The sequence below is a fragment of the Saprolegnia parasitica genome (assembly GCF_000151545.1).
Source record: "Saprolegnia parasitica CBS 223.65 unplaced genomic scaffold supercont2.16, whole genome shotgun sequence".
Lineage (NCBI taxonomy): Eukaryota > Oomycota > Saprolegniomycetes > Saprolegniales > Saprolegniaceae > Saprolegnia > Saprolegnia parasitica.
The window spans coordinates 219,862-230,000 of record NW_012156410.1 but is presented as its reverse complement, the minus strand read 5'-3'; the positions used below and the strand labels follow the sequence as shown (position 1 = coordinate 230,000).

Here is a 10,139-nt window from a genome sequence, read left to right as displayed (position 1 = left end):
GTCGGGCGACGAGGGGAGAGGCGGTGACTGAGGGATGCATTGCCTCGAGCTTGCACGCTTGGTCAAACGTGCGCTGAAGCAAGTGCAGTTTGTGAAGCACATGGGCATTGTCGAGCGAGTCGTTGGGGACATAGCGCGACTTGCCGAGCTTCTTGATGACGGTTTTGCCGGCAAGAGAGCCCGAGGCCAGTTTCTTGGAGACGCGCATCGGGACGCATTGGAGGTGCGATGCGAGGAAGCCCCGCAGCGTCGTGCCCGGCAGCAGGCTCGGAAAGGCGCCGAGGAGGAAGGCTTCGATGAGTGCCATTGTGTAGCGCTCTTCGACCCAGGACCAGGCGCCGTTGCGAAGGCTGTCGTGCAGGGTGCTGTCATCGTCAAAGTCGTCGGTGTCATCGTGGTCGAGCGGTGCAAGGAGGCGTGCAATGTCCATGGTCAATTGTAGAGTGGGTCTGGTCGACGAGAAGGATTCGACAACGCATCTCACTCGTGACCGGAAGGCTACCGCTGCGGTAGAGGATCGCGAAATCAACGACCAGTTGCAGCTGCAGCGCGGGGGCGCGAGTAAGCAATTGACGACGACAGCGCGATCAGACTAACGTTTTGCCACGGTCCAATCGAAAGTCGCAGCTGGTTCACTTGATGGTAGAAAGATTTAAAACGAGTTTTAGAGTCACGCCGTGCCTGCGAGGGGAAGAGGACTATCGTTGAAACATCCCCCGGTGGCAACGAGTATCTGTGTGGATGTCGAATTGCGTTGATCAAAATATAGAATCGAAAGGTTTAATTGACCGTGGCAGCCAGTCGCACGGCACTGCAAGACGACGGCGACGACGACGACGTTCTGTGTGTTTTCGGACGAATCTCGCTCTCTCATCCGTTTCACAGTGGGACGCGTCGATTCGCTTCGTCGCGACGCGGGATTTAAACCGCTCGCCAAACGCGTAGCTCGCACCATGAGCCCATTTCGCACCCACGTCGTTGTCGGATGTCACCGTCTTCTTCAGATGATTCCGGGCCAATTCGCGTATTCGCGTCTGCTTCGTAACGCTGCGCATATGCGTGCATCCGCGCGTCCGGACGTGCAGCAAGTACAATAGCTACGAGTAGCTCGAATTACTAGCCAAAGAACCCGCAAATGAGTTTCAAAAGCTCCTTTTGTAAAGTCAACGAACGAACAATAGGACCAGAACGACACGGCGTGTTTTTGTTCGAGTCAACTTCAAATCGGTGGCCACGCGTACATTGGCTACTCCCGATTAGTCGGGTGCGAAGTTAGATTCGTATCAACTGCAACACTACGAACAGATTGCAGCTATCGGTCTAGGACCAAAAGGTTTCATTCGACGTCTGGAAAGGCTTGGAGATGGAGCAACTGCTGTCTTGTATTCGCATAGGGCTCAAAACGAATACGAGTAGTCGTCGACAAAGCAACAAGTGATTTACCACCCGACGATTTGTTATTGTACCAAGACACTCCGATTAGTACATCCACCTTTTGTGCTTCTTCGCGGTATCGACAAAGTAGCCAAATCGATTCTACATACGCAACTGGTCTGCACCGTTCCTCGGCCAAGCGCTTGGCTTCGCTTGCCACTCACCAACATTCACGGCATGAGACTCATACGAGTGCTAAGATCAGGATGAAAGTACCTTCGCACTTGTCGCCAAGGCGGCCATCCAATCAAAGATGTATACGTGTGTTGCTTCACACAAGCCAACCGTGCGGCACCTTGAGCGACCCAGGTGCCGGATACAGACGAAACCTTTCCGGTGATGTGTTGTGACGTGATTCCAGACGGTGACATAGCGTGTGACAGTTACAGATCGCCGAACTCTCATTTGAAACCGTCAAAAATGAACGGACGACGCGAGGTCTCAAGCCAAGCATGGAGAATGTGCATCGGGCACATCCCGCGCGAATGCCAGATTCCAACAATTCATCAAAGTCTACAAAGACATGCGCATCGGCAGAGACCGATGGCCTGCCGATCCTCCAAGGCAAGAATTTTTGAGGAGTTTCGACGATGTAAATCTCGTCAATTTAGGGCACTGCGTGGTCGTTCGTTTCGAAGTGCATCGAAGCACCAGATGCAGCTGTTTCACAAACGAGCGTTGTTGTTGTGGAACTGAGCAATTACATGAAATTATAAAGAGATGGTAGACCTTCTAACGTGCTCGTGAGGCCAAACGAGCGTTTGTGCTTGAACGATAGCGGGAAGCGGGCAGACGTCGTGTAACAAGCTTGCCCAAGATGTGCAGCGCGCACGTAATCGTTCGGCAGAGAATGATGCATACTGATAGTTACTAGGTCGTGTCCACGCAGCCACCGACAGTGTAGTGAACGAGTGTTTCGAGGCGAAACCTTGCGTCGGTACTGCGACACCGCCAGGAAAGGATGCTACGAACCTTGCGAAAGCTTCGATTTGGAGCATTTCTTCGAGTCGACACTGCAAAGCAACCCAGTCAACCTTCTGCGCAAGGCTCCATGGGACGAAGAAAACAAGCACGCCAGGGTTCGCGGTTCGAATATTTGGCCAATCACAGTGCGTTTTAACTCTACTTTTAGCTAATCCCTTTTCGCGGGCGAGAGAAGGACGCCGCCTTGTTCACAAGGTCCAGGACTTGTACTGTGTCGAGTGAACGATACCAAAACATGTTAAGACGATATTAAGCTATATGAACATATCCTACACCACACAAACGAAGCATCTTAGTGAAGACACGCAAAACTCAGCTTGCGCAACGTTGCTAGTTGTGTCTGCGCTTCGTGCGCCGCGTGCGCAAACGCCGCAGTCGGGTGCCTGTTCGGAATGTACGCTGTCGAGCCAAGACGTCGCGGCACATACCGTCCCAGCAGCATTCCCGACCCCAGCTTCTTGGACACGCGCATGGGGCTGCAGTCGAGCTGGTCGGCCAAGTAGGCGCGGAGTGTCGTGCCCGGTGCCAAGTCGAGGTACCCGTTCAAGAAGCAGCTAATGAGCTTTTGCAAGTACATCTCTTCTTTGAGCGGCCAGTGGCCCATGCGACTTGGCGACACAGGCGACGTCGGGCGACGAGGGGAGAGGCGGCGACTGGAGGGATGCATTGCCTCGAGCTTGCACGCTTGGTCAAACGTGCGCTGAAGCAAGTGCAGTTTGTGAAGCACATGGGCATTGTCGAGCGAGTCGTTGGGGACATAGCGCGACTTGCCGAGCTTCTTGATGACGGTTTTGCCGGCAAGAGAGCCCGAGGCCAGTTTCTTGGAGACGCGCATCGGGACGCATTGGAGGTGCGATGCGAGGAAGCCCCGCAGCGTCGTGCCCGGCAGCAGGCTCGGGAAGGCGCCGAGGAGGAAGGCTTCGATGAGCGTCATTGTGTAACGCTCTTCGACCCAGGACCAGGCGCCGTTGCGGAGGTTGTCGTGCAGCGTGTTGTCATCGTCAAAGTCGTCGGTGTCGTCGTGGTCGAGCGGTGCAAGGAGGCGGGCAATGTCCATGGTCAATTGTAAAATGAGTTTGGTGGACGAAAACCCACCAAAAAGTATGTCGATGATCACCCCGCAGCCGGTGCAACTGTGTGCTTTTCAGTGGGAAAAAGATAGATAGGAGCCACCGGATGGGAGCAAGCGGCCTTCGAAAAATAGGTCGTCATCGCCGGAAATCATCGAGTGGGACAACAAAGCGCAATCAGCGGGGTAGCCTATGAGCATCGCGGCGCATTAAATCCCCCTCTGGCGCCAGGTTCGAACCAGTCACCCCGCGCGAAACACGTGTGATACTCGGTGCGAAACGCGCATACCGCGCTCGATTGTGATCGGCGCTGGATCTGCCATGCACTGCAATCGCGGTGGACGATCCTTCCACAGTGCACACTCCCAGCATGGTTGGAGCCAGTGGTTGACTTTTCGGCACGGTAGAACGCACACCTCTCGCCCCATGCATGGTTGCTATTCGATACACATGCGCGGACTGGGGATCTATGGTCTGTATGCTCCGCCAAAACAAGCAAAATCGACCATCGAGAACCTTCTCCAACCATTATCAACATCAGACCACCCGAACGTTAGCGTCGGTCGCCAAGCCAACAACGTCCCGTTTGCCTGCGACTTAAAGTTGGTATCTTCGGGAGCCACCGCTCCAGGTCGGTCGCGGGTCGCATCCAAGTGGGGCTATGCAACTAGGGTCTGGCTCACGAGACGTCACTAGCAGCCATGTTGATCCACTACCTTGTCGATAGACCACAGAGGCTACGTAGAAAAAGCAGCCATAAAGTAGTGCTGACTAAAGCGATTTCCTCAATCAAGACTGAACTACTTGAGGGCAACAACCGCGTTGGTCGAAGAAAGTCCGACATTTTTATTTAGCATAGTTAATATCTATTGTAATAGACGACCCACGTCAACAACAACCGTGTTGGTGTCCACCATGCCAGTGGTGGGCGAGGCGGGTCAGCTATTTGACTGACACTACCAATTTGGAATGGCTTGAGCTCGCATGCTCTGCGCCTCGATCTTGGATCTTGTAGCGTGTGCGATCTTGGAACCGGTCTTCTAGATTGCTCGGCCTTGCGCGGAAAACCTCTTCCACTACTTGGGAATGGCCCTGTCATTCGGAAAATGTGTACTGGACTTTGTAGCCAAGAGCGATTCAACGCACGTGCACCAGTAAGTGGTGAGGTCGTCAACCGACAGCAAGTGCTGCTAGCATCAGCTTACAAGAATAGGAACGTCGAGGTGCTGCCGTCGCGTGATGGAGCGCGTGAGGGTCATGTACGTTCCTATCACGGGCCGCGCCAACGCAGTACAATAGGCGGGCTGTTGAACACGAGAGAGACACGTCATCGTCTTCCGGGCAGAAAAGCCCGCTCCAGAAGCACCATGGGAACAACCACCCACCCACACGATTTCAACCAAGTCATAATATTTCCTTGTCCAAGCTCGCACTCGACGATTGAGCTCGTACCTCGTAGGCGTTCGAACGACATCCCTTTCAGTTGGTAAACAAACTCCTGCACGTCAAAGAGCTCTCGACTGCGGGCGTTCAACACGCTTATATTCTTTGTGTGGAATGTCATGCTATCGTATAGTACATATTTTAGTCGGTGGCATCCTAGTCGAAATGAGTATCAATCCATAAAAAATGTCCTGCATGCAGCAGCTCCATGCTATCACCTCGCACCGTAGCGTGCGTCACGGCCAGACACCCACCTCGGGGCGATGTACTATTTCTTGCAGGTTGTTGACTACAACAAACAATCGACTAGTTCGCAAGGGCGGACACGCATCGAAGCAAAGCATACACACGACACGAGAGTTTACGGATTAGATAGACGACACAAAGACACGAAGAGAGCGCTCAGTCCTCGCGCTGGGCGAGCGCGGCGCGGCTGTCCAAGCACGCCTTTCGCAGCCGATTGAGGTCGAGCTGCGCCTGCTGCACGAGCGTCTTGAACTCGTCCGACGCGTCAAACTTGGGCACGTACACGGCTGTGCCAATCTTGCGCGGAATCGCGCGGCCCAGCAAGCTCCCGGTCGCGAGCTTCTTGGAAATGCGCATCGGGCTGCACGAGAGGCGGTCCGCGAGAAACGACCGCAGTGTGATGCCTTTCGGGAGGTCGAGCACCCCTTTTAAGAAGCAGTCGATGAGCTTGTGCGCGTACAGCTGCTCTTCCCGGAGCCAGTACCCCGTGCGGTGCCCAAGCGCGTTCACAGTCGAGAACGCCGCCGACGGTGGCCGACCGAGCGGTACCTTGGCGGCAGGGTCGATGGTCGTGGTGTCGAGGCCGCGGATGTACAGGATGTCCTTCTCTTTTGCGCACAAAAAGGCGTTCTGAAGGTGCGTCAGCTGCTGGCGCGTCGCCTTCTGGACCGACGGCGCGACGCCGTCGCTCGGCAAGTACCGTTTTTGCCCCAGCTTTTTCAAGAGCGGTCGGCCCGCGAGGTGGTCGAGCGCAAGCTTCTTGGAGACGCGCATGGGTACGCACTCGAGCTTGGCGGCGAGGAACGATCGCAGTGGCGTGCCCGCGTGCAGCTCGGGCAAAAGGCCCATTAGAAACGCTTCAATTAGCGCCATCGTGTACGCTTCTTCGGCAAACGACCACGCGCCCACGCGCAGCGTCGGCGAGGACGGCGCTTCGAGCCTCGCCTTGCGCATGTCGACGACCTGGTCGTAGTCGATCGCATCGCTCTCGTCGTCGTCTCGCTGCGGGCTTAGGAGGCGGGCAATGTCCATGCTTCGTTGATGTTTCGAAACTGAGCTGCTTGGTGCTTTTGATGCGCAACTGCATGATCACGAAACAAGAATCGCATCGGGGGCGGATTTACGATTTAGGTGCGCTTTTGCCGCCACCCGTTCTCTACCATCGTCGATCGATCAACCCGCGTGGATTGCTTCTACTCGTCGCGACGACGCCATGCCCCCCCGACGTGGACGCATCCGATAGGAATGGCATGCTCGCAGTGGCGATCAAGGAAGGTGCTGCTGTCCGTCGAAGCAAAACATGCCACTTGAAGTCACCCGGCTGCAACCCATCCACCATCACATTCACACTGGAGTTTGCGGTGAAGAATCATCATCCTATCGCGTGGGTGCTCGTGTGCAATCTGGGTAGCATTGTGGTCGTAGGCCACGGATCCGGCCACTGCAACGAGCACGAAAGAACAGATCAACATAGAAACTGCAGCCGGCCATATACCCACCATGAACGGCCACGCGTGCTACTTCGCGCTCTCGATCAGGTCGCACGGTTGCTTGCCAGCAAGCCGCTATCCAACGCGAGAAGTGGTGTGCCCCTGCCTCTTCCGGCATTACCAGACCTGGGACGAGGGACAGTGCGGGGGCGCACCATTGAAGGTCGGACAGGGTGCGCTTTTGAAAACGCACCTCCTCGCGTTTGCCAGCGCCACGAAGCAGATGGGTATCCGCCCCGGCGTGGATCTATCACGGCCTCTGATTGGTCCAGCAGGAACGGGCCGATCTCGGATTGGCTAATGCGCGAAAGATACCACGCTTGACGTCCGAACTTCAACTCGTCAAGGCCGTCGCCAAGAACCCACTGGCGCGAGGAAGATGCGGTTGACGCTCACGGACAACGAGCCATCGGCAACGACCGACAGGCTACAGGCATATTGTGCTGCGAGATAGGCCTACTGCGGTGCTTCTAAACGTTGCGTTTCATACCTCGACGCATTCGGCGATTGCACACGGGAACAAGGCGCCACTTCTGTCGCGTAATCGGACGTGGGCGCCGCTTCTCTATGAACAACCACTTGAAGCCAAGGATGCGCTGCGTGACGACAGACAACATGGCCCCTTTCTGGGAATTGGAACCTAGTTTGTCGCCGTGTCCTCTACAACGCCTTCTTTGGGTGAAGTCACGAAGAGAGACGAAGACGCCGGCAACGTTACCACGCCGACAGTGACGCCGATGTGCCACGCCAGGGGCTTGGGCGTTGTCGTCTCAGTGGCTCGGTGCGGAGGTTAGAAAGTTAGTATACCACCCCATGTGGCTGCACCCAAACTCGCGGTTTAGAAACACGATGACTACAGTCGCAGCAACCAAGGTGGTGGGTTTTACTGATGGCGCTGCACTGGGCGCTGCATGCGGAAGAATGTTTTACAATCCGGTACAGCACCGAGCGCATCATTTCACCGCCAAGCGAGCCGGACCTGCAGATCGGCGTCTCGTTGCAGTATACGAACGATGCATTCAATAGAAGGGCATGGCTCTCGCTATGTGGCTGCAGCGTCTTTAAACGACATGGAGAACTCCGCAACGAGAAGGCCAGACACGATGACTCAGACCCGCGCTTTGGGGGACGACAGAAAGAAGCTCGTGTAGGGGCGAAGAAAAACGAAGAACGTGTTGGCATGTGGTGTTGCTATTATAGCGTTGTTGAAGGAATCATGTCGACTGTTGCCGCACGCACCATACGCGCTAGGTCGGACAATAACCGGTTTGTGACTAGTCGGCTGGTGTTGGCATGACATAACCGGTTTCGGCAACCGGTGGCTTTTTTCCGACGACTGCACCCAGTGGTATCCGGATATGTGATGAGGCCTGGACGTTGCTGTGAAGGGTCAAGGGCCAGGGTCCTCACCTTCCATCACTGCGACGCAGAAATGGCGTCTGTGGCGCATGCGCATCATCAATGTATGGAGCGAGATACAAGCAGTGGACCCGATAGCCAGCGCCAGATCTTATTGTGCTTTCATGGCCATCCCTCGATTGCCAGAAACGTCGGCGGAGATGTTTTGGACCAATCGGAAATCGTTATTAACCACTCCACCAATCAAACATCGAGATTATTTTACCTTTCTGGCGCATGGCATGACATTCGTTCAGGATGGTGTGGCATTCGTTGTCGTCACAGTCTATCAGTCAAGCCGTGCGGGAACTATTGGTATACGAACTACTCCCGTCGTCGGTCGCTGGCTTTCTCTTCGACGATGTCGCCGCACCGTACTCGGTCCACAAGTCCGTTCGTGCCCTCTGGCCGATCTTACGCGCGTGCGTCTGGTATTGTCTTTAGCTCGAACGCAACAACCGTGTCTTCCGCTCGACGTTGACGCAACTTCCCGCTGCCGCGCTCGCGATCCGGGCAGCTACTATCGCAAGACTGCACGTCCGGCACTTGGCTCGTCGCGATGTGGTGCCATCTCTTGACGCGTCGCTGGCCGCTCTCTGCGACGACCCTTGGTGTGCACGCTACCTGGTCCCTCGCACAATCTCGAATCACGACCAATAACGCTCCTCGCTGACGCACCGGCCACGCCTCACGAGCGCATTAGGAAGTCCACCATATCTTTATAATTACATGTAATATAACTCAGTTCAACAACTAGTATACGAACTACTAGTATAGCTGCCTCGCGTCGAATGGCATCTGCGCGCTTGGAGTGCTCGTGCTCCCGGATGCCTTGGAGTGCACCTGCGGGTGCCTGACGTTGAGAAGTGCCGGAAGGTTGGTTCATCACCGGCAGCTTTTTCGCACACGATGGCCAACTCTACAATCAATCTCCACACGCTAAACCACGACGCAGTGTCGTCGTCGCCTGCTACACCACGTATTGCGCCTCTACGGCGGCGTCGCAGTTGATGTCGCTTCTGCCATTGTCACTCTGTCCGAGCGTCCTGTCTCATTAACCGCACCAAAAGCACGCAATTGAATGTATCTAGCATCGCACACCCCAGTCGCTGACGTCATGCCAGTCTCTTTTTATTCCCCACCGACATCGATAGTCTGTTCCGGTTTCCTCACCATGACAATATTTGACACTGAAGGACCTCTCGGAGCTCGTCGTCTATAATGGTAGCCGCTTCCTTTCAAGCACGTATGAGCACGAAGAAAACAGTGTCGCCGATAGCGCGGCCAAGGCCTGCCAAGCAAAGCTTGCAGAAAGTACGCCTACGTACGTTTACCCAATGTCATTCTCAGGCTAAAGTTACGGGTAAAGACGCTGCCTGCGAGGCGAGTGGTGGTCGAAAATGACGTCTGTGCGAATCCTCCACACACCATCAGTGGGCGCTATAGCTCGTGTTTTGAATTTAGAGGCGATCTGTGAGAGCCATGTTGCAAAAGTCCGCCACTTTTGGCGACGAGCGAAATGGTTCGTGACGCCCTTGTCTGACGCCTCGCAACGAGTCGCACGAGACGGCAGAAGGGACGCGCGGTTGTGTGGACATGCTCTCAGCTTTGCTTGGAAATACACAAAGTAGCGCCACGCCAACGACCCAAGAATTGCGAAACGAAGCACGTGTATACGATAGATATCTCGTGCAGTAAACGATTCGAGGACGCGATCTCAATCGGACGAGGAGCAGAGTGTGAACCTTGGTCTTTATGAGGCTTCGCGACGATTGCTGTCGCTATTGTATCGCATCATCCCAACCCGGCCCTGATCTACACCGCGCTCCGTCTTCTCGAGAACAAGACACGATCTGCCATTCGCGGCATCGAGAAACCGCCACTGGATTCATCGAGCGCCGTTTCTCGTCGCCTAAGCGTCTTCCGTGTCGCTTGCATCCTGACGTCACGCGCCGTGGCTAGACGCGCAGGTGAAATCACCACCGCTTCTTCCCACCCGCGGCTTTTTGCAGCGACGGAGTCTTGGGACACGGAGACCTCGTTTCGTTGCTATGCAAAGCGCGTCGTGCTTCCA

The 10,139-nt window shown here is 55.3% G+C and overlaps 2 protein-coding genes across 2 annotated transcripts; both read right to left on the bottom strand.

The window, feature by feature from the left end:
• Positions 1–2,710: 2,710 nt before the first annotated feature.
• Positions 2,711–3,475, bottom strand: SPRG_04919 (hypothetical protein; the record flags this gene model as incomplete). Its single annotated transcript, XM_012344058.1, has 1 exon — positions 2,711–3,475. The coding sequence occupies one exon, from the start codon at positions 3,473–3,475 to the stop codon at positions 2,711–2,713; it is 765 nt and encodes a 254-aa protein (XP_012199448.1).
• A 1,799-nt stretch (positions 3,476–5,274) lies between these two features.
• SPRG_04918 (hypothetical protein) lies at positions 5,275–6,263 on the bottom strand. The gene has a single exon (XM_012344057.1). It carries the CDS (start codon positions 6,207–6,209, stop codon positions 5,334–5,336), a length of 876 nt encoding a protein of 291 aa, XP_012199447.1. The 5' UTR covers positions 6,210–6,263; the 3' UTR covers positions 5,275–5,333.
• Positions 6,264–10,139: the final 3,876 nt, after the last annotated feature.